This window comes from Spermophilus citellus, assembly GCF_964194105.1.
Source record: "Spermophilus citellus genome assembly, chromosome: 2".
NCBI classification, from domain to species: Eukaryota; Metazoa; Chordata; class Mammalia; order Rodentia; family Sciuridae; genus Spermophilus; species Spermophilus citellus.
In genome coordinates, this window is record NC_138183.1 from 213,418,177 (window position 1) to 213,440,240 (window position 22,064).

General features: G+C 45.0%; 1 protein-coding gene across 9 annotated transcripts in view; it reads left to right on the top strand.

Annotated features, from left to right (window-relative positions):
- The window catches only part of NAV2 (neuron navigator 2), a 701,871-nt gene that overhangs the window by 521,403 nt on the left and 158,404 nt on the right, over positions 1 to 22,064 (top strand). For all 9 annotated transcript variants that reach the window (XM_081282533.1, XM_081282536.1, XM_081282532.1 and 6 more), the window contains 4 exons: positions 3,909 to 5,010; positions 9,583 to 9,695; positions 15,605 to 15,713; positions 17,655 to 18,044. In XM_081282533.1, coding sequence (XP_081138659.1) covers positions 3,909 to 5,010; positions 9,583 to 9,695; positions 15,605 to 15,713; positions 17,655 to 18,044 — 1,714 coding nt within the window. The remainder of the gene's footprint in view (positions 1 to 3,908; positions 5,011 to 9,582; positions 9,696 to 15,604; positions 15,714 to 17,654; positions 18,045 to 22,064) is intronic.

A 22,064-nucleotide genomic window follows, 5' to 3' on the forward strand; every position in this document is an offset into this window, starting at 1 on the left:
TTGTTTTCTTAGGACTCCAGAATTTCTGAAATCACAAGGGAGATTCCTTCAAGGTTGACTATACCTTGACCCAGCCAGCTTTCTCCATCTGTTAGTAAACATTATCTAAGACAACTGTGGAGAGCAAATATTTGAAAATTAAGAAACACACTGAATGTTACTGCACAGGGTAAAGATAAAACCCACTGAGTGAGGGCTGAGCCAATGGGGCCCCACAGTACAAATCTGGCCTTGGCTCAGCCTCTTAGGTCCTCTCAGAAACTCTCTCAGATCTCAATAGGAGCAGAGCTGGAAGGACTGGAGCCATAGCACCCTATTTTTTTTTTTTTTTTACAGATGGGGTGACTGATGTCCAGCAAAGCAAAATGGCCTATCTAGGATGCCACCCTCAGTGGGTGACAAAGTGTGAGGCTTGCCTCTTTTGCATTTATCTCATTTCTTAGAAGCCTTGTGAGGAAAGCCTTAATGCCAAGAGTCGGAGGACCCTGGTATTAGAAATGGCTTCTTTCCAAAGAAAGAATAGGCCCTCAACAGCCACTCAGTCAAGATCTAGAATCGCTGATCTGATACAAATGACAGAAATGTATCCAGTTGCCATAGACAAGCCCACTCGTTACCTTATGCCTGCTTTGCTATGTGAGGGACATGAGTGCAAAGTGTGGTTGACCTGGTCCTCAGATGTCCTGCTGCCCTCCATCCCTGCTCAGAAGACTTCAGCTCCAGAAACTTAAGTCCAAAATCACCTCCATGTCTACCTTTCATAGCTATAATGACTAGCTCTCAAGTGTCTCTGGTTCTGTAACCAGGGGAGCCCAGCCTAAACAACAAGGAGAAATTCTGAAGCTCCAGGAAGGTTTTTCAAACTTCTAGGGAATTAGGGGAGCCACCTCTAGTTCCCAGAGTTCCCAGAGTACCAAAGGTAGCCCTCCACCACTCTTTTCCTATTCCTCTGGCACCTTTTGAGGTCTGTTACACCCCTAACCCATGAGTTCCTAGAGGGCACAAGCCATATTGGCCATTGAGTTTGGCCATTTCATGTAGACATGTCAGGTGTCTGTTTTTTTGTTTGTTTTGTTTTTTCTGGGTTAGTTGTTAGCCACTTAGTTGTTGGTTAATTTCTAGTTGTGATTGTTAGTGTTAAAAATGCATAGAAATGAGGGGCTGGGGATGTGGCTCAAATGGTAGCACACTCGCCTGGCATGCGTGCAGCCCGGGTTTAATCCTCAGCACCACATACAAACAAAAGATGTTGTGTCCGCCGAGAACTAAAAAATAAATATTAAAATTCTCTCTCTCTCTCTCTCTCTCTCTCTCTCTCTCTCTCTCTCTCTCTCTTTAAAAAAATGCATAGAAAATGATAGGTAGGAACATTTCTTGTCAAAACCATTTCTGAGCAAGTTTCATAGGATTTCCTAGCAGGGGTGTCACACAGATCCAGGTACACATGGGGATTATGCCTGGAAAGAGGGATGTATCTCTGAATGTGAACTTGCAGGTCCTGCAAGGATAGTGCTGCAACCTGTCCCTAAGTTCTCCTTACTTTTCTTTAGCACTTACTTTCCTATAAATGATATGATTAATTGATTGTTACTTGTTCCTTTTGCTGGAATGTAAATGCCATGAAGGCAGACATCTTTGTTTTATCACAGGTGTATCCCAAGAAACAGTGCCTGATGCATATCAGATGCTTGATGAATGAGTGGATATTGGAATATTGAATGAATAGTTGATGATCCTGGGTAAAGGTTAAAGGCAGTTTTCCTAAGAGAAGTGGTACTTAGGACTGGAGGGTCACTTTTTATATTAGCCAGAAAACCTCCTCTGTGTACAGGCTGCTTCCTGATAGGTGGCAGGGCTAGTCTGTGCCCTACCATGAATGTCTTCAACATACATAGCAAGACGAAAAGGCAGGGGCCCAACAGTGACTGTTGAAGTGACTGTTGTTTATACATGCTCTTCATCAAAGGAGACAGCAGTGAAGCTGTGTCCCTAAGAAGTCAGGAGAAGTGGGTTCAAATCTCAGAGAAGAAATGGGTTCAAATCTGAGATCTGTGCATTTCTAGCTGGATGACTTAAAGTCACTCAATAGCCCTACTTAGTCTCAATTCCCCCTTATAAAATCGAAGCTGTATTCCCCTCTTCATAATGCACTGAGTACTGTGCCTCCTGATACCCATGAGGCCCCCATGGGGAGCATCAAGCCTGTGGAGACCCTCTGACAGGCCAGCAGTGTGGGTGGGTTCCCCGAGTCTATTTCCAAGCAGTCTGTGGCTCTCCCCAGGAAAAGATCCAACAACGCCTGAGTTTTGTTAGGGAGGATTGTGCAGCACCCTCCCCTCCAAACCCAAATCCTCAGTAAGTCAGGAAGATGTATGTGTTTTAAAACATTGGGAGGTCTGCTTTGGATCACCCCGAGCTGCGGCTTCCCTGTACTGGCGAGGGTGAAGGGAGGCAGCTCCTCCGCCCCAAGCAGCTCACGCCCCACACGGGGCTGCTCCACTCAGCCTCAGCGGCCGTTGACTTTTAAATCATAAAAAGCCATCTATATACAGTTTACTCTGTTGCTAGAAGGCAGCGGATCGTAGGTATTAGGAAATCGGGGGAAAAAAACAGCAGAAGCAGCAGCCGTTGATCCCGCCAGGCTGCTGGGCACTGGAGGAGTTGTGGATGACAAAACTTAATTAGAAACATGAGCAGTTTAACTGAAAACACTTGTGACAATTGGAAGGGCAGCTTCTCTGGCTGGAAACTTTTTCCTAGGGAATCGTTGTGGGAGAGAGTGGCTGCTGCTAGGTAAGTCCTGTCATTGTGACTTTACAGATGCATATGCATTCTTCAGGGGCTGAAGGGACACATCCTGTCTGCTCTGCATGATGGGTCCTGGGGTATGAGAGCACTGGGCCCTGCCCAGGGTGCCCTCCATGTCCCTCTGCTGCTTTCCCCTTATCAGGGAGGCAGAGCTGCGTCATCCAGTGCTGCCTGAAGAAGAGGGCTGCAGTACTCATTTCTGTGGCCACCAGGCCACCTTGGTGGCTAGTAGAACACCCTGTTGGAGTCTATACTTCCCAGAATAATTCTGGCCCTTGTTTGGAGATATTTTGAGGAATTTCTGAGAAAAGCTTCTGGCCAGGGAAGCACTCACTGAGCGCCAGGGGGAAGCCTTGACTTTTAGATGACCTGTATGTTTTCTTGCCTTCAGGGAAACCATGTGCATAGATTGTGCTCTTAAGCAAAAAAAAAAAAAAAAAAATTCTTTTTTTTCAATGTTTAACATGAATCATGTCTGTGACTGTTTTAAAAAACTTCCATGCTTTCATAGGATTTAACAACTTTTGAGGATAATCATTCTTCTCTAATGATTCTTCCCAGTTTCTCCTTCCTTTCTAGGTTGTGTGTGTGCTTTATTTTAATGTCTCTGCTACATTGTTTCCTTAAAAGTTACTAATAATTAATAGTTCTTGATTCTTTTGCACAACTGGTAAAATGGAACTATAGGTTGAATAATTCAAAGTTGTGAATATTTCCTGCAGGTTTCTCACATCACTGTGGTGGTTGATGTTGGTAAGGGGTTTTGCTTTTGGGTTTTTTTTTTTTTTTTTTGGTAGATTTATATTCTTAATTATGCTCTTTGCATGTTACTGTAAAGATTGGTCTGCATTCACACAGTGCTCGGCATCAAAATGTGATGGGGTGTAGGGAGGGGAGGCGTGGACTATGCTTGGTGGAGAACAGGAGAAAGTTGAGCTAGGATTTAGATGTTAACCACAGATAATCCACAAAGCAGGTAATGGAGCCATACTGTATTTGGGTTGGGAGTGATTGGCTCTGCAGCCCTGGCCAGCCTTCCCATATCTCTGAAACAGGTCAGCAGATATGATTCAGGTCTCCCTCCCTTCCTGTCTCTGCAGAGCCATTGGCAAGCTCAGCCTCCTCCCACCCCGGAATGAGCGAAAATGCACCTGCTTCCTTGGAGAGCAGCAGCCCCTCCATCCCCGCTAATTGCAGCACTTCCTCAGCCATCCCCCAGCCCGGTGCGGCCTCCAAGCCCTGGCGCAGCAAGTCCCTGAGCGTAAAGCACAGTGCCACATCATCCATGCTCTCAGTGAAGCCTCCTGGGCCCGAGACCCCCAGGCCCACACCAGAAGCCATGAAACCAGCCCCCAACAACCAGAAGTCCATGCTGGAAAAGCTAAAACTTTTCAATAGTAAAGGGGGCTCCAAGGCAGGTGAGGGGCCAGGGTCCCGAGACACAAGCTGTGAGCGGCTGGAGATCCTACCCAGCTTCGAAGAGAGCGAAGAGCTGGAGGCTGCTGGCCGTGCCCTGTCCACTACGGGCTCCACATCCAGCAGCCCCAAGATTGCACTCAAGGGCATTGCCCAGCGGACTTTCAGCCGGGCACTGACCAACAAGAAGAGCTCTCCGAAAGGCAGTGAGAAAGAAAAGGAGAAACAGCAGCGGGAGAAGGAGAAGGAAAAAGGCAAGGACCTCACCAAGAGAGCCTCGGTGACGGACAGGCCAGACCTCAAGGAGGAGCCCAAGGAAGAGCCCAGTGGAACAGCTATGACCGAGATGCCAAAAAAGTCCTCCAAGATTGCCAGTTTCATCCCCAAAGGGGGGAAGCTCAGCAGTGCCAAGAAAGAAGCCACAGCCCCATCCCATAGTGGAATACCAAAACCAGGAATGAAGAGCATGCCCGGGAAGTCCCCAAGTGCCCCTGTGCCTCCCAAGGAAGGGGAGCGGAACCGGAGCAGCAAGCCAAGCTCTGGTCTCCCCCCACAGAAGCCCCAGTTAGATGGCAGACACTCCAGTTCCTCCTCCAGCCTGGCATCCTCAGAGGGAAAAGGCCCAGGAGGGGCCACTCTGAACCACAGCATCAGCAGCCAGACTGTCAGTGGATCCGTTGGTACCACCCAGACCACAGGAAGCAATACCGTCAGTGTCCAGCTACCTCAGCCACAGCAGCAATACAACCACCCCAACACTGCCACGGTTGCACCTTTCCTGTACAGGTAGGAGCAGCACACGTTGCCTTCTTGGGCCACCAGGTAAAGAGCCTGGTTGGTGGATTCTTTGTCTGTGAGGGCAGGGTTGTGACTGCCCTCCAGGAACAAACAAGCACTAAGGTACCATGTGATTCAACCATGTAGAGGCATGTACGGTGCACTGGAGGGGACAATTCCCATGGTGTGATTGGGGAAGGTCAGAGAAAGACTAAAGAGGAGAAGTAAACTGTGAGCTGTTCCCAGCATGAGCAGGGGTTCAACAGGCTTTGGGGACCAAGGCATTTCAGGAGCAGCCACAGCATGAAGTCCTGAATGTGTAGGCTGGGCACTTTGGTGTCGCCCAGCATAAGCCATAATACATCCTACACAAACTTTAAAAGAAACCATGAAAACCACCTTGCTGAGCAATCGACATGACTTCTCATAGCAGTGTTGGTCTTGAACTTCCCAATCCTTACAGTCCCTGTGTGTGCCAGGGCTTTTTGAGAGGGAGTCTGAATAGAGGGGAGTAGTAAGGGAGGGACCAGTTCTAGAATAGGACCTGTGTTAACTGAGGGGATAAGCCTCCCAGCCCTGTCTCTGATGGTACATCCACAGGACCTCTGGGGGCCTTGGGCCAGGTGCTGCTCGCTCTGGGGTTCTGGCTGCTGAGTGCCCTGGGCTCTTGGTGTGCTGCACATCCATGAGCACTCTGGGTAGTGCAGCCTTTCAGCATTGCTCTTGAGGGAGCCCCAGAGCTTTTGCTCACTGCATTCAACTCAATGCTGTGCTGGAGACATGTAGTGACTTTGGCCACATCACCCAGCTGGACAAGAATTAACACCTGTACATAGCAAAAGGGACTAGGGGTGGAATGTCATATTTTACAGCTCTCACCCCAAGTGCATGCACATAGACAGCTCTATACACACTGATACGCCCATAGGAATGGAAACATAAAACTGTCACACTTGAGTATGGGCCCAAATGTACATTCACACATCAAATGTAAGTGCATGTATGTTTGTACATATCTGTTCAGGTACATAGGCTCATGACCATAATTTCAGTATCCCACATCTGTATAATTCCCCAAAGAATTAGATATTCCCTCTCTCCTCCCAAATTGTGTTCTAGTAAGCTCTATTACATTTCCTGCCAATAGTAAAGCCAGCTGGCGCCCAGCCAATGAGGGATGTCAGGTTTCACCTGGCCCCTCCTTTGTTTTCTTCTGCTTGCCCTCCCCTTCAGTGAGGGTCACATGGATCTTTTTAATTGGATAAGGTTATTATTTTGTTAAATCAAGTCATCAGCTCTGCTAACACTGCTGAGAAGAGGGCCAAGGCTTAGATAATGGCTCAGCCAGTTGTATGCATGCAAAGAATAGCTCCCCATGAAAGTTTTATAATTCCAATAGCATTAATAGACTTGAAGCAATGCACAAAGTACTCTTCACAGATTCTTGGTTGGCATTCTCATAACTAGAATATATGGCAGTCTTTGATCACTGTCAATTCCACTTTTTATTTTGACTAATCACTTGCAAGATTATAAACCCTTTAACATCACTATTATTATTTCAAGTTTGTTGTGAGGAAAAAAAAAAAAGCTCGTAGTGATTAAGAACAAATGTCTGTGATAAAGGAAGGAAAAACTTCTGGAATGTGCCTTTGCCAGTCCTCTTTTAATGTGAATGCTTATTGGGTGAGGTCCTCTCCCCCTCTGAGGTTGTTCTTTAGGTGAGTCTGGGAAGAAGAGTACCTAGAGAGGAGTTGGGACACTGGGGGGCCCTGTCCTTTGTCAACTCCTGACACCCTCTGTGGTGTTGAGCCCTGGTTGCAGGAACAGCTATTGCATGTGCACTGAGAGTGTGCAAAGATCATGCTAAGGACCTTCCATGCCTTAGCTCACTGAATTTTTCCCCCACTCCATGAACTAGCTTACATCTCAAATCTCCTTACTACAGATGTGCATGCAAACCGAAGCTTAGATGAGTTAAGTAACTTGTTACACATCACAGAGCTCAAAACTAGAAGAACTCATGTTTAAACCAGAGTCTAACTAGAGGAACCAGGCTCTTAGTCACCATATTTTCCTGATTCTCTAAGTCACCCGAGCTTCATTGTTTTCATCTGCAAAGGAAGGAGAGTGAACTAGGTTAGAGGATTTTAAAAGTACTTTACATTCCCTTCCTGCTCTAAAATTTTCTCTCAAGTTTATGTGTGGCTCCTTGTATAACTTACAGGGCTTACCCCACCACCTTGCCAGTTAAAGATGTAACCAAAGAGGAAGGGAGGATAGATTGTTTTTAAAAACCACTCAAGATGAATTATGGTTATGGCTTCAGAAATAACAATGAGCACATCTGTCACTTTACTATGTGCTTTTGTGTCGTGTCATGTTTGATTTTTGTAGTAGTTAGGAAGGTGGCTATTATGCCCCTCATGCAGACGAGGGCTCTGGGGTTCAGAAAAGGTAAAGTGACTTTCCAAATTTGCATGACTCCCAAGTTATAGACCCTAGACTTGAAGCTGCATGTTCAGATTGCAAGACTAACATTCCTTCCAATATTTAGCCTCTTTATAAATTTGAAAATTTCTCATTTATCAATCAACATGCCCTTCTTGAGCACCTACTCAGTGCTCAGCATTAGGAACTGAATTAACTGCATGTAAAGACTCTCCATCTAGTTGAGAAAAGATTTATTCAATCACATTAAAACCAATAGGCGATAAGAGACTAAGGAGGGGAGCCGTAGAAACACAGGGGTAAACACATCAGCTGGTAGAGTGGTAAGGCTTCCAGGCTCATGTCCTGTAACTGCACCTTGAAGGCAAGGTAGGAGGGGACTTAAGGAAGAGCAAGAAGAGCCTAGAGGCCAAGGTCACAGTAATAACAGGGTATGATCGGGAATGGAAAGAAGGTGCCATGTGTGGAGCAGAGTTGGGCAAAAGGGGTGGGAGCAGTAGGAGATGGGGCTAGAAATAGAGAAGAGTCCCATGACATGGGGCATCATCCACCACAGATGACGGGAACCTTTGGAGGCCTTTATCAGAGGGTGACAGCATCACATCAGTACTATACAGACCAGTGGAGGGTCATGTGGGAATAGAGCAGCCTTAGGAAGAGTCCAGAATGGAGGTCACTATCCAGATGCCTGCTTGGGTCCAAAAAGGGTGGGTCCCGGAGGGTGGGGCTATGGCAGAGGGAGCCCAAGTACCACATCTCTAGCAGGCACAGCTACTGCTTGTCACCAGCAGGTGGCACCCTGCAAGAACAAGGGCTCAGTCTCTCCAGACTTCCTTGATTTTACAGGGAGAAGGCAAATATCCAGACAATTTCTTGTGTGAAATATATAAATTTTTAAATAGTAAATTAATTTTGGAAACTTTAAATTCCTATACATGCTAATAAGAATATGTGTGTGGGCTGGTCCCTACACCTGGCTGTCATTTGCAACCTCTGGACTAAAAACGGGATACCTGTTTCAAGGTGCTTAAAGGACGTATGCAGAGATGAGGAGGGCTTATCCTCTGAATGAGGAATAGAGAAGAATACTGAGATTAAGAAAGCGCTGTAAAGCTGACGGTTACAGAAATCGGGATGACCTCAGTGGGAAGATAAAGGGGGGAAGAATAGGTGGGTGGTTTATCAGTCCATCTCCCATGGTCCATCTACATTCTTATCAAGCACTTTCTTGGGAGTGTGATGTGGGGGGGGGGATAGTTCAGTGTTAGTGTACAAGGTCCTGGGTTCAATTCCCAGCATCAAAAACAAAACAAACCAACAAAAAAGAACCCCTCTTTCCTCATAGACAGTGAAATCTGGCTGAATCAGTCCAGGATGGTAATGAATTCATACTCTCACATTAATCACGTATCTGAGCACGATTGTAACATTGCACGTCATGCCTGAATGAGCCCAGGTAGCTGTGGCAAGGAAGGGTTGCATGAAGCTGTTGCCTCAATTTGCTTGACAAATAAGGGCCTGGAGAAGGTCTGGGGAAGTACAGATTTCAGTCAAGTGTTGAAATTATGATCAATGAGGCCTTTCATGTCAGAAGATCTGAGCTCTGAATCAGAGACCTGGAGGGCAAACACAGCTGCTTGGCATCCACTCCCGACTGGTTTTACAGTCACCTTTTCAGAGAGAACCATGTCAGGAGGATTGCCCGGGGGGGGGGGGGGGCAGGGAGAGGGGGCGTCAGTAGAGTCATCTTTATGCTTGACTTGCTGGTATTGCTGGTTACCTGGGAGTTGCTTTTTGGCATAGGTTAAATTATCCAAACCACCCAGCACCCTCCAGCATGTATTTGGCTAGACCTAGCTCCCTGAGGAGGGGTCAGAAGATCATTTCATAGTGAGGGATGACAGAATCTCTCCATTTGGGCAGTGGATATTTCATCTTTTCCAGTTCGATGGCTCTCTCTGTTCTTAGGACATTGCTCCATGTGTGGCTAATGAATTATTTAGTGTCAGTCTGCTGATCTGCTCGGTTCTAAAACATCTTGCTGAAAGAGGTGATGGTGAGTGCTGTGGTCAGCCAGATGTAGTATTTACCTCTCCTAACAAGTGTGTCTGTTCTGGTTTGTATGTGAAGGTCCCAGACGGACACCGAGGGGAATGTCACGGCCGAGTCCAGCCCAGCGGGTGTGAACACAGAGCCTAGTCACTACACCAAGAGTGGACAGCCTGCTCTGGAGGAACTAACTGGTAAGTGTGGAGCCCAGAAATTCTGCATCTGTTGGTGATGGAGCTTCCAAAGCAGCAGCCTGTAGGAACCACCTGGCTCACCTGGTGGCATTGACTGAGGAACTGAACAAACTTTCTTGCTCTCCCGATTATTTTCCTTCTTTTCTTTTTTCCTTTTCTCCTCTCTTTCACAACCTCTCACTCCTCCCCAGAATGGTAAATGAGACTCACACTTGTTGGCAAGTTCTATTTTTAGGATACATTCAATGTTACTTAAGGGCTGGGGGCTACTCTGATATTTAACTATGTATCTCCTTGTTGCTTTTCAACAAGATTTGGAATTCAGAAATTTTGAATTTTTTAAATTTCTTGTGGAGGTACAAATTACCATATGTTAGCATTTTCCATTAATTAGAAGATTTTAGCATGCTGCTTTTACCAAAAACATAAAATATCCCAAATTTTATTTAATTATGAACAATTTTTATTATTTTAGGGATATTATATGATATAAAAACATAAAATCCACTTGTTATGAAGTTAATTCCACAGCTTAATGTTAAAGTATCTCTTTTTTTTGGGGGGGGGGGGAGTACTGGGGTTTGAACACAGGGATGCTCTATCACTGAACTATATTCCCAGCTTTTTTTAAGTTTTATTTTGAGACAGACCCTCTAAGTTGCCATGGCTGTCCTAGAACTTGCAATCCTCCTACCTCGGTCACTGAGTTTATAGGCCTGAACCACTGTGCCCGGCACATCACATTCTTAATATAAAGGAGAGAGGTCATATCTGGTTTTGATTTTTTTTTCTTTCTTTTTGATGCTGGGGGATTGAACCCAGGGCCTCGTGTGTGCTAATAAGCACATGCTGTACCACTGAACTACATCTCCAGCTCATGATTTAGAATTCTTACTGGGGTACGTTCCAAGCTACCGCCTTCTCCATCTCCCACCTTCTCCATCTTCCTCTTTTTCAGTCCCCCTTTCCTGTCCCCAAGCTTTGTGCTCTGTACCAGTGGCTTCCCATCAGGGCAGTGGTTGTATCGTTTATCTCCTATCTTGCCACTTCCAGAGTTGGGTTGAAAATTGAATCCATGTTTAAAATTCATTTATTATCCTTGACTATACCATTTTAATAGCCTCACTGCAGCTGTGGAATTGGTCTGCAGCCCATGGGATTGAAGTTTACCCATCTGATCATTAGCTCTGAGTTTAACTATCCAGAGGCTCTGGGCGACCTAACCATTAACCATTCCCTCTGAGTCCACTGGCTGGGTGTAGTGATGGTGCAGACAGTCCTCAATGCATCTGTAAGTGAGCTAGCTAATGGGTAAGGCCCCACATTCAGGATTGGTATTATGTCCTGTGCAAAGCTTATAGCTCCCTTACACATGAGCACATGGATAGTATAGGCAAATGACCAGGGAGAGGCACATGAGGTTCAGATGACTGCTCAGGTCTCCATACACATTCCAGATCCTGTTCTGTGTGCACACATCAAAAGAGCCAGGCGGGGATCAGTTATGTATCCCACGGAGTAGTGTGGGTTCCTGTCAGATATTGAGTCTCAGAAAAATCGGTATTTGAAAAGCAAAGCCAGTATCCAGAGAACATTCCAGATGTTGCTTAGGTTTCAGAGCAACATATTGCAGCCTTGGCTCTTTCACCAATTTTCCTCCTCCTTCCGGTGTCTCCTGTACCACAAGACTGTGCAGCCAAGTCAGAACTCAGAAGCTTGACGTGTTGCCAGTGGTTGAGGCAGCAATTTGCACAGCCAGGTTTACCTGGTCATGTACTCTCTGGTGGTAAATGGAGTTGGCTGCTAGTGAAAATTCCTTTAGGCAGGGTGACTCATCTTTACATTTAAGCAGTAGAAATCACATGTGACTATAGTATGGATTTTTTTTTTTAATGGAGACACTGAGTGGCACAAGGTTGAACTTAATTTGTCCACAGGCCATCACTTGAAATTGGTACCAGGATGGGGGGGGGTCCTGAGGAAGTTCCCCAAAAGGAAGGTGAACTTCAACTCAGGCCATGAGGGTCCTTGCTATCATCACGGACAGGAGTTTAGGGATGGGTCAAAGTGAGACACAGATTGGGTTTATTGAGAAAAAGGAAGAAGTACACACTCTGGGAGACAGGATGGAGTGTGGGTGTGGGAGAGGAATGCACTAGCTACATTTCAGCTGGGCATATTTATACCTGTGGCCTCTATAGTGCAGAGACATGGTCTAAGAGGGTGTTTTCAGCTCTCCATTGTGTTGGTAACGGGACGAGTTAACCATTGCCTACCAGGGGCATTTATTTTCTTTGTTTTTGGTGAAAACTTGCTAATCATTTCTCCACCAGGGAAATTTATCGTTCTGCTTGTTGAATGTAGACAGTACCTCACTGTTGTAACACTGAGGGCTTGACGGCCCGCTCGGTGTATAGATGAAGTCATCAGATCCTCGAGATAAAGAATACTGACTTGTTGAGCAAAGGCATTCTCAGACCTGCTTTTCTTCTAGGTCCAAGACAGAAAGCAAATTATTTATGGACCTGTAGATAAGGCCTAATGATTGACTTAACAGTGCTGTTTATGACCAGAGTTTGTGAAAATGACCTTTTAATCTGGACTTTGAGCCCATATGAAAGTGGACTTTGGGTCTGGACTTTGAATCACCACTCTCATTTGTCCCACATGTCTCTTCTCTGCCCATCCTTATGTCTTCTGTTCTACCTCAAAATGACTGAGTGATGTTTTTATGAGCGCCTTTGACCAGTTACTTAGCTCTTCCCCTTCTTGGTGCATGGGTGGGTCTTCCCATGGTGTGTCTCCATGGACATTGCATCACAATTGAAAAGTGCATCTTGGGTTGTGGAGTTAGAAGGCACCACATACACCTTAACATCCAGGTCATGAGTTCTTCCTATAGTTTTCTGACAGGTTCTCTTTCAGCTTTGACTCAAATATTTTTTTGTGACACAAAGGTTCTTCCTCTCTCTTTTTCTTTAACCTAAAAAAGAAATGGAGTTCTTTATCCTTCTATTTCTCTTCCCTGGATATCATTCAACCTCCTGCAGCCCATAGACAGTTGCCATCATTTTCTATGCTGCAGCGTGCCCCGTATGCTCTTCCAGGTCAACATCCCAGGTTCATTCATCTTCTTTTTCTAACACTGTGACATCCTACAATCTCGGTCATGAAGGGTCAGAACATGGGGCTCTGTCTGTCACAGCCTGTGGCTTGAGGGTGAGCTTTCTCTGAGCTGTGTGTAGACATGGCATAGCTAACTTAGTTTTTAAGCCCTCTCTAGGAGCTGAAAGGGTCCCACAATGTCCACCAGAGCTTGGTTGTGTTTTAACTTTTGTTGTAAGTTGTGAGTTGGTGGGAAAGTCTTACTTTTCAGCTAGTATCTGAGGAGGCATAGTGGGCCACACAGGATGTGGTCTCCAAGATACACCTCGTGGATCACTGTGTTTCTACCTGACCCTGGCCATCTGCCCTAGAGTGGGCCTCTGAGGGGAGCAAGCATCTCCTGCAGGACCCCCAAGAGGGAAGTAGGACATGCACATTTGCTGAGCTCTCCTTTTACAGGGGGTATTATCATGTGTTCTGTGTCATCAGATTCTTGTACAAATCCCTTCTAGAGAAATGGGTTTTTAACTCCATTTTGCAGGTGAAATTGAAAGACTAAGTGCCTTGTTCAAGTTCAAGTGAGTAACGAAAACAGGGCCATGATTCACATCTTCATGGGAATGCAAAGCCCATGCTTTCTCTTCCTACGCTGACCAAGCATTTTTTAGGCAATAAATATTTCTTAGGCATCTATATATTTGCATGGGGATTACCAAAAGTAAAGGTGCAACACCATCTCAGCTCAGAGATCTTTGAATTCCTTCTTTCCTTCCTGCCCCCTTTTTTCCCTCCTGTAGAACCCAGAGCCTCACACATGATAGATAGGCAAGTACTGAGCCCAAATCTTTGAATTTCTAAAGGAGAATTAATCAAGGTGTGGGTAAGTAAGTATACTTCTTGAGTATTAATTACTGGACTTGATTTGAAAACTGTTGTGCCTGGGCTTCCTAATAAATGTTCACTGTAGGGCCTAGACCTATCCAAAGGATCAGTATCTTTTTGGTAGTTTTACACAGATATGATGTGGCCAAACTGGCAATAAGAGAGATTTAATTGGAGGCCCAGGAGATACATGCAATAATATTTGTTCAAGGCCACAAGGGGGTAAAATTGACCTTTACCACTGCCTTCTTTTAAAAACATATGTGTATATATATGTGTGGTTTAAAGACTTGTGTGGGAAATCCGAGCACTGTTCAGATAAGAAAAAAAATGCTTTTTCAATTCCTCTGGGTTAAAAGGGGGCAGATAATTGAAAACAGTTGCACTTTTAAGATTAGAGAGTTGACTGTAGTGAATTTCCTCCATAAAAGCCCAATGGCTGTCCTTTTCTCTGTCCTCCAGACCCCTGGCACCATCATGCCGAGAACAACCTGAGGAAGTTGTTATTATCAGAAGAGAAGCCTAATTCTGCAGTGTATCTTAGATGCCCCGTTGCCTTATTAGTGATAGTTACTGGAACTTCTACTTGGCATCTAATGAAAATCCCACTTGCTGCTGCCAACATACTGTGTTCTGTAGGGAGAGTTCTTTTAAAATGTTGCTCAACCCTTGAAAATAGTCATAGGCTTTGCAGGACCCTTGATTTTAGTTCTCCAGGCTTTTCGGCCCTCCCTGAATTTACTCTGAGGAGAAAAATGTTCAATCCCTTTAATCAGGATTATAGTTATTCTCCTTCTTCTCATCCCCTTGTGAGGCTGAATGCAACGGTGTAGCCAGAGAACCTGAAACAGGGCTGTGCTGAGAGGCACGTCTCTTCCTAGCTTGTGGGTGGTGTGTTTCTTACTGCACGTTAGCGGGAGCCTGAACTCTGCTTGGCCAAGTGTCTCATGGAAATGTTGCCCAGAGAATGGAAGTCTGTGGTTCTGCCAAAGAGAAGCCCAGCTGTTTCTTGGTGGCTCCCTGCTCTACATCACTAGCTGGATTTATTGCACTATGCAAAGGGACCTCAGGATCTTAGCCTGGTTTGCTTCCCCAGCTGCCCTATGCGGTCAGTACTATTACTATGCTCATTTTAGGAAGATGGAATCAGAAAGAAGGAGAAGACCAGCACCTTTCTCACAGCTGATCATGCAGCCAGTAAGCAGGGGAGGTAGAATCTGAGGTGCCACAGTCCATCTGACAAGGGAGAAAGCAAACCTGTCTGTAGAATCACTTGTGGTTAACAAGTGCAGGTCCTTGAGCCACTGTGAGCTCTTTTTGTAAAGCAGAGCTGGAAGACAGATGTGTATATCACCAATAGGTGAGAGAACAGTGCCATACACACTTTTGAAGGGCAGAAAATGACGGGGAGTGCTCAGACCTGACCTGTCTTCATTAGAGACCATGCGAAAGTACGTTTACATCTCCAACTAAGGCGCTTTGCATTTTCCTCAAGTTGAACTTGATCAACTTCCAGAGGAACCTGGAGGAGGAATCTCCATGAATTTAACAGCCTCCTCTGGGTGTCTGTTCAGTCAATCATCCACTTTCAAATCCTTATTTTGCACCAATAGCTGAAACCTGGCTATAGTCACAAATATATTTGCTTACAGCTTTCGTGAACTTTACAGTCTATCAAAAAGTTACACTGCTTTTGCGGGGGTAGTACTAGGGATAACCCAGAAGTGCTTTACCACTGAGCTATAAATCCTCAGCCCTTTTTATTCTTTATTTTGCTAAGTTGATGAGGGCCTCACTAAGTTTCTGAGGCTGTCCTTGAACTTGTGATCCTCCTGCCTCCGCCTCCCGAGTTGCTGGGATGACAGGTGTGCACCACCAGGGCTGGTTAAAATTTAAACTTATCTTAACTTTCATCTTTCCAGGGGAAGATCCTGAGGCTCGGCGGCTGCGGACAGTGAAGAACATCGCTGACCTGCGGCAGAATTTGGAGGAAACCATGTCCAGTTTACGGGGAACTCAGGTTACACACAGGTATCTGCAGTGTGAGCTGGTTTGTGGAACTAGCTGGGAGGTTGATTTTCACTGCCATCTGAAAAGAGATTTAGTTAGTAGTAGAAGAAATATGCTAGCAGAGAGAAGGCTAGACAACACACCGAAGAGAAGGAGAGGGAGCAAAAAGAGAGATTCCTCCTCCAAAGTGGAAGGTTATTAAAACCTTTCCGTGGAGGACACTGTGGAGCAGCTCTATTTCAACTTCTCTTTACTCACATTTCCCACAACTATATCCTGCAGTTAAAACGAGCAGGTGAACTGAGCCTGACCTGTGTGATAAGTTGAATAACTTGAATCCCTCCCCAGTCTTCTGATATCCAACAGCCCGCGATATTGTTGGTCATGCACGTGCATCATCAGGCATGTAAGGAAATGCTGATAACGACCTATGATCATGTTAACTATGATTTAGTTGGACGGATTACGTTGGAAACACTTATCAGGTTGTTTCCTTTGCGCAGCAAGGAGTTGAAGAGGGCGCCACCTGGGATGTCCTTTATGATTTTGGCACAAGGAGGTTTTACAGTTTGTGTTTGGCTTTGAAAATCAAAGAGAAGGGCTGGGGGTGTGGCTCAGTGGTAAAGTGCTTGCCTAGTACGTGCGAGGCCCTTGGTTCAATTCCCAGCACTGCAAAAAAAGAAAAAAAAAGAAATCAAAGAGAAGTTCAGTTTCCCTTGCTGAACTCTGAAGTCTCTATTGCTTCTCTAGTTGCAGTTTTTCTTTTACTTTCTTTCTTTTTTTTTTTTCCTTTGATAATTGAGTGTGGGGAGGAGACATCAGGCTTCCCCCAGCCAGCAATTTTGCAGATGGGATTTAACGCCATGGGCTCTGTCTTCAATAGCACCAAGGGGCTCAATATGCAGAAAGTCAGGCCACTTCCAGGATTGGGGTAGGGAGGTGCAAAAACAGCTCCAGGAGCCAAACAGGTTCTTCCAAATGAACTTGGGGGCTTTGGGGTGGCGCCTCTTAAGCCCTTGGGTATTTAAAGAACATGCAGCCAGATGCTAGGTCCTGTGACTCTATGATTAGATACAAAACCTTTCCCTTTTCCCACCATAATCACTGACACTGACTTAATGTTGATGCAGCATTAATTTTGATGGATCTATGGGCTTGAACTAGGATATAATTATGACAGGAGAAAAAACTTCAGTGTTTTTTTTTTTTTCTCTGCAAGACAGAATCTCACTCCATGCCCACTTAGGAAAGCTGACTGCTTTCTAAGGAGATGCAGATGATCTGCTTGATCACGCACAGAGCACGCGGGGCTCCGATGATGATGGAGCATAAAGGGTCTTTCTGATGCCTAAGGATGAGCTTAGTTCCCTAGAAGATTCCCACCCATGTGACATGATTTATTAGCCCTGGCATTGGGCAGTCTCTTGGGTCTTTTTGGACAAAGAGTAGGAGAAGCAAAGGTCTGGGGGAAATGGACCTTGGAGGGTTAGAGGATGAGAGCTATATCCTCTCTTCAGCTGGGAGGGACTAAGGATGTGAGATATGGCATTAGTAACTTCAGATAGACTGGTGCATCCTTCCCTAAAGGAAGAGAACAGCAATTCTCAAACGAAAGGGCAGTCAGGAACCTTTAGGCCACGTCTTTGTTGATTCAGCATTCTCCATTTCCTTTCCTGAATTGGAAAGAATACGCCAGTAGTTTAATTAAAGTCACTGGGACAGGATGTTATACTTTGCATCAGGGAAAAGGTCTCCTAGCCCTTTTAGATCATTGTATAGATGTGCAACTTCCCTTTTTCACTATCTTTAGCAGAGGAAATACATTCCGTGGTACCTGGTACCTCTTATATACTTTATATAGGAGGAATTCTTTATAATTCTAAAAAAAAATTAAAGCACGTACAAACCACAGAGGATCCTAGGCATGTTAGGGTCTAACCCTGGTTGTTTTCACGTTTTTAGCACATTGGAAACCACGTTCGATACCAACGTCACCACAGAGATAAGTGGCCGTAGCATTCTCAGCTTGACGGGGAGGCCCACCCCTCTGTCCTGGAGACTTGGCCAGTCCAGTCCTCGGCTTCAGGCAGGAGACGCCCCCTCCATGGGCAATGGGTACCCACCTCGAGCCAACGCCAGCCGGTTCATCAGCACCGAGTCAGGCCGCTATGTGTACTCCGCCCCCCTGAGGAGGCAGCTGGCCACCAGGGGCAGCAGCATCTGCCACGTGGATGTGTCAGACAAGGCAGGAGATGAGGTGGACCTGGAGGGCATCAGCATGGATGCCCCTGGCTACATGAGTGATGGGGACGTCCTCAGCAAGAACATCCGAGCTGATGATATCACCAGCGGGTGAGTGAGTGCCTGGGCTCCTGTTGGTCGTTTAGCCAAGCGGGAGAAGCCTTGGCCCCTGCTTTCCCTTTTGCACGGCCTTTACTTCAGTTTGGAGCAGATCACTCTGGCTGCCTCGGTTTCTGCCGTCTGTGTTGGAGGCTGCGTGGCGTGGCAGGGACACTGCTGGGCTGAGTCAGAACACCTGGGTAGACAGGTTTGGCTAGTAACTCTCAAGTCCCCACCAGCTGCCAGAGTGACACTGGAAAACAAACCTGCCACCTCGGTCCCTTAAACAAACCTTGCACTGAGCTGCATCCCCACCTTTTAGCACGGCCTGCCCAGTCCTGAGGGACCTGCCTCTCCAACCTAATCAGTCTTCCCCCACCTTGCTCTTTCCCTGCTTCTGCTCCTTCCATTCTTCCATCTTCCAAAAAAGAGCCTTTGTGCTCATTTCTGGTCCTGGATTCTGCTTCCAGATCTCTGCATGGCTAGTTCCACTTGCTGCTCAGTTGACACCTCTGTGAATGGGTCCTTTTTGACCGCTTAGTTTGAAGTAGTTTGTGTCCTGCCCCTGCGCCAGTTACCTCTGTCACCCTGTGTTGGGTGCAAACCTTATTGTTTCCCTGCCCTCTCTGGTACTTGCAACCTCTTGCACCATGAAGCTGGAGTATTGCCTTGCTTCTTCACCATGGAATCGCTTCTGCAATGACACAATAGGAGCTTATAAATAAAGCTGAATTAATGAGCCCATGGGCCGGTGAACGAAGGAACAAACCCTAACCGTCCTGTTTCTTGATTGGTTCATGTGTAAAGTTAAGGATAGTGATGAGAGATTACTAAGGACCTTTTAGATGACCGTGTCACGGCTTTGTGTAGCATGAGGCCTGGCTTCCTGTTTGTAGCTTCACTTTGAGATCACTGCACAAATAAGGTGCGTTTCTTTATCTCACTTGACTGAGACTTCTTAATTTATCAACGGGACTTGTCCAAAAGTTCTCCAAGGTCTTTTCCACCTCTAAATGGTTCTAGTGATGAAAATTGCATATAAGGAAAATCAGGAATAGAATAATCATGTCACTCATTTCCATGAAAATGATAGTCAGGAACCCCCTGGGTGAGTCAGTATTTTCACAATTTTAATAATAGCCAACTCCCCTGTGATGTGCGGAGAAGGGTGCGGGTGCTCTACATGTATTATCTTGCTCTGTCCTCACAGCAGTCCTTTGAAGTGAATGATCTCATAATCCCCATTTTATAGATGAGGAAACTGAAGTTCAAGAAGACAAGTCCAATAACTTGCCATGGTTATACAGCTGTCAAGAGGCAGAGCCTATGGCCAGTGGCTCATCATTCTTAACCATATGGAACGCTCTTGCCTAGCACTGTACTGCTGCATTGAAATAGCACAACTGCTAGAGTTTATTTCAGAAATTTTTAACTTTTGCATAGGTCTGTCTGTATGACTAAAATTGTTCTTTTATTTAATTAGAAGCATTGGCATAGCAGTTGTGCTAATCAACTTTCCATTTCTGTGACAAAATACCTGAGATAAGTCAACTTAAAGGAGAAAAGATTTATTTTGGCTTATGGATTCAGAGATGTGGTCCAAGATGACTTGGCTCCATTGTTTCCACTCCTGTGGTGAAGCAGAACAGCATGGTGGGGAGCATGTGGTGGAGAAAGCTGCTTACCTTATGGCAGCCAGGGAGAAAGAGGCCAGGGACTAGATATTCCCTTCAAGAACACACCTCTAGTGACTTACTTCCTCCATGTAGGCCCTGCCCCCAGAAGTCTCCACCACCTGCCAATAGCACCACCAGCTGGGGACCAAGGCTTCAACACCAGAGCCTTAGGGATACATTCTAGACATTCCAAGCTGTAACAGAGGTGCTTTCCTTTGTAGTAGTAAAAATCTTTGAAAATGAAAGCCACCAGACTCTTAATGATATAACAAATTTCTGCCATCTGGAACTGGTGGGAAAGCTGATGCACTGATAAATTAAGTGATCTGGTCAACTTAGATCATATTTTGCATTCCTAATTTTCCATAAATGTGAAGAATAGTAATATATACCTGTTCATAAAAGTGAATTGCACACAATTTAATATTTTATAATTGTTTGGAAGACTTTTGGTATCTAGCATAACCCCAAACTTTATCATTATCAATTCTCAATTCACTCTACTACTCTAAAATCCTAATTACTTTGACTCCTTTGAATACTGTAATAAAGACCTCATTTTATTGCTGGACCAGTCTTTTAACCCTAACTGGTCAATGAATTAATTTTGATGTAGTTTTGGCACTGTCCACAAGGTGGAGACATTGGGACACTCCAAACTCTTAGTGGTGTCACAGGGAGAAACACTCCGTTTCCCTGGCCACCCACACCAGAGCCTTCCCCTTGCTACAAAAGCCCAAGTGTTTACATTTCAGTTCCTGCTTTGCAAAGCTTACATTTTTAGCATGTGAGATAGTGTTTAGAGCAGGCCTAGATAAAAGTGCAGAAATGTAAGCAAACTACCCAGTTACTGAAATCGGAGAACTTTGGTCTGGTTTTTCTTCCCTTGCTCCTTTTACCGCAAGAATTTACCTTCAAAATAAGGATAGCCCAGATGACACTTAATGCTCCTTCTGCTAGTATCATTCTAGGACACTTGTTAAGCATGTGTGCATCTGTGAGTGTACTGGGGAAAGTCAGCTTTTGTCTTTACGTGTTGGGCTCAAGGCAAGTCACTTCGTGTCTTTCCTATTGATGTCTTTTTCTGTACATAGACATGACAAGGTTGTAAGCATCAAAAAGCTGGTCACTTGTTCTGTTCTTCAGAATCTGATGTCAATCATTGCTGAGGCTATTGATGGAATCGGGGAAAAACAAACTGAGCCCTGTGACATTAGGCATGTCATTTAATTTCCTTAAGCCTTAAAGCACTAAATGTGAGGGGTTTTTTTAATTTAAATTTTGATTTTATTATATTTCTGGTATTGGGGATTTAACTTATATATTGCTGAACTATATCCCGAGTCCTTAATAAATTTTGAGACAGGATCTCACTAAGTTGCCCAGGCCTGCCTCAGCCTCCTGAGTAACTGGGATTCCAGGTGTGTGCCACCATACCAGGTGTAAACATGGTTCTAACCTTCTATACTTAGACTTCTTCCTGAGGTGGTGTCATATAAATGACAAATATCTAATGAAGACACAAATTTTCAGCCAGGATCTAGCTATCATACCCAAGTATCCAGACACTTGACAACAGTGAAATGATGAAAATTTACATCTTAGGTATTTGGCTTAGTGGAAACTTAGCCTTGATATATGAGTAATAGTGGATCGATCAGTGCCAAGTCTTCTTTGAGGAACGTTCTTGCAAAAGTTGGCCACAAGTGCATTCAGAAAAACTCTAGTTGTTTTTAAAAATGACACTGTACCTTGCTTGGCTCAGTGTAGCAGCTACCTCTTGACATCTCTAGCTTATGTTCTTCACCGGGGTGCATCCTTCAGTGCTGGCTAAGGTAGGACAGAAGTTACTTTATCACCATGGAGTTTAGCTAAGAACTTGATAGCAAAGCCTCTTTGTCTTTGTATGTATATGTTTATCAAAACCCTGTATTGCACTTAAGTTAATGCCAGGCATGTCTAAATACTTTACAAGCTATCATCTGATCTCACCACTCCTTTTATTAGATTGATAAGTTGGGTATTGGCTGTGTTGGAAAAGGAATTAAAATGACAGATGAAGATGTCTCTTATTAAGTTCTAATCTCAAGTCAATTCTCTACTCATATTCTAAAAATTCAGAGTGCCACATGCTACATAATAAAATTAAAGGGACAGACTTCACGTCCATATGTTGCGAAAGGTTTTATTTGCCAAGAGAGCACTGAGTTGCATAGTCTTCCAAAGTATAAATATGTATCACTTCATGGGGGATAAAAATGACCATTTGAACTTCACATCTGAAATTTTCTGCCAATAAGAACCTTTAAGGGGCTTCCCAGAGCCTTTGGGAACAAACCTGGACTCCATAACTGAA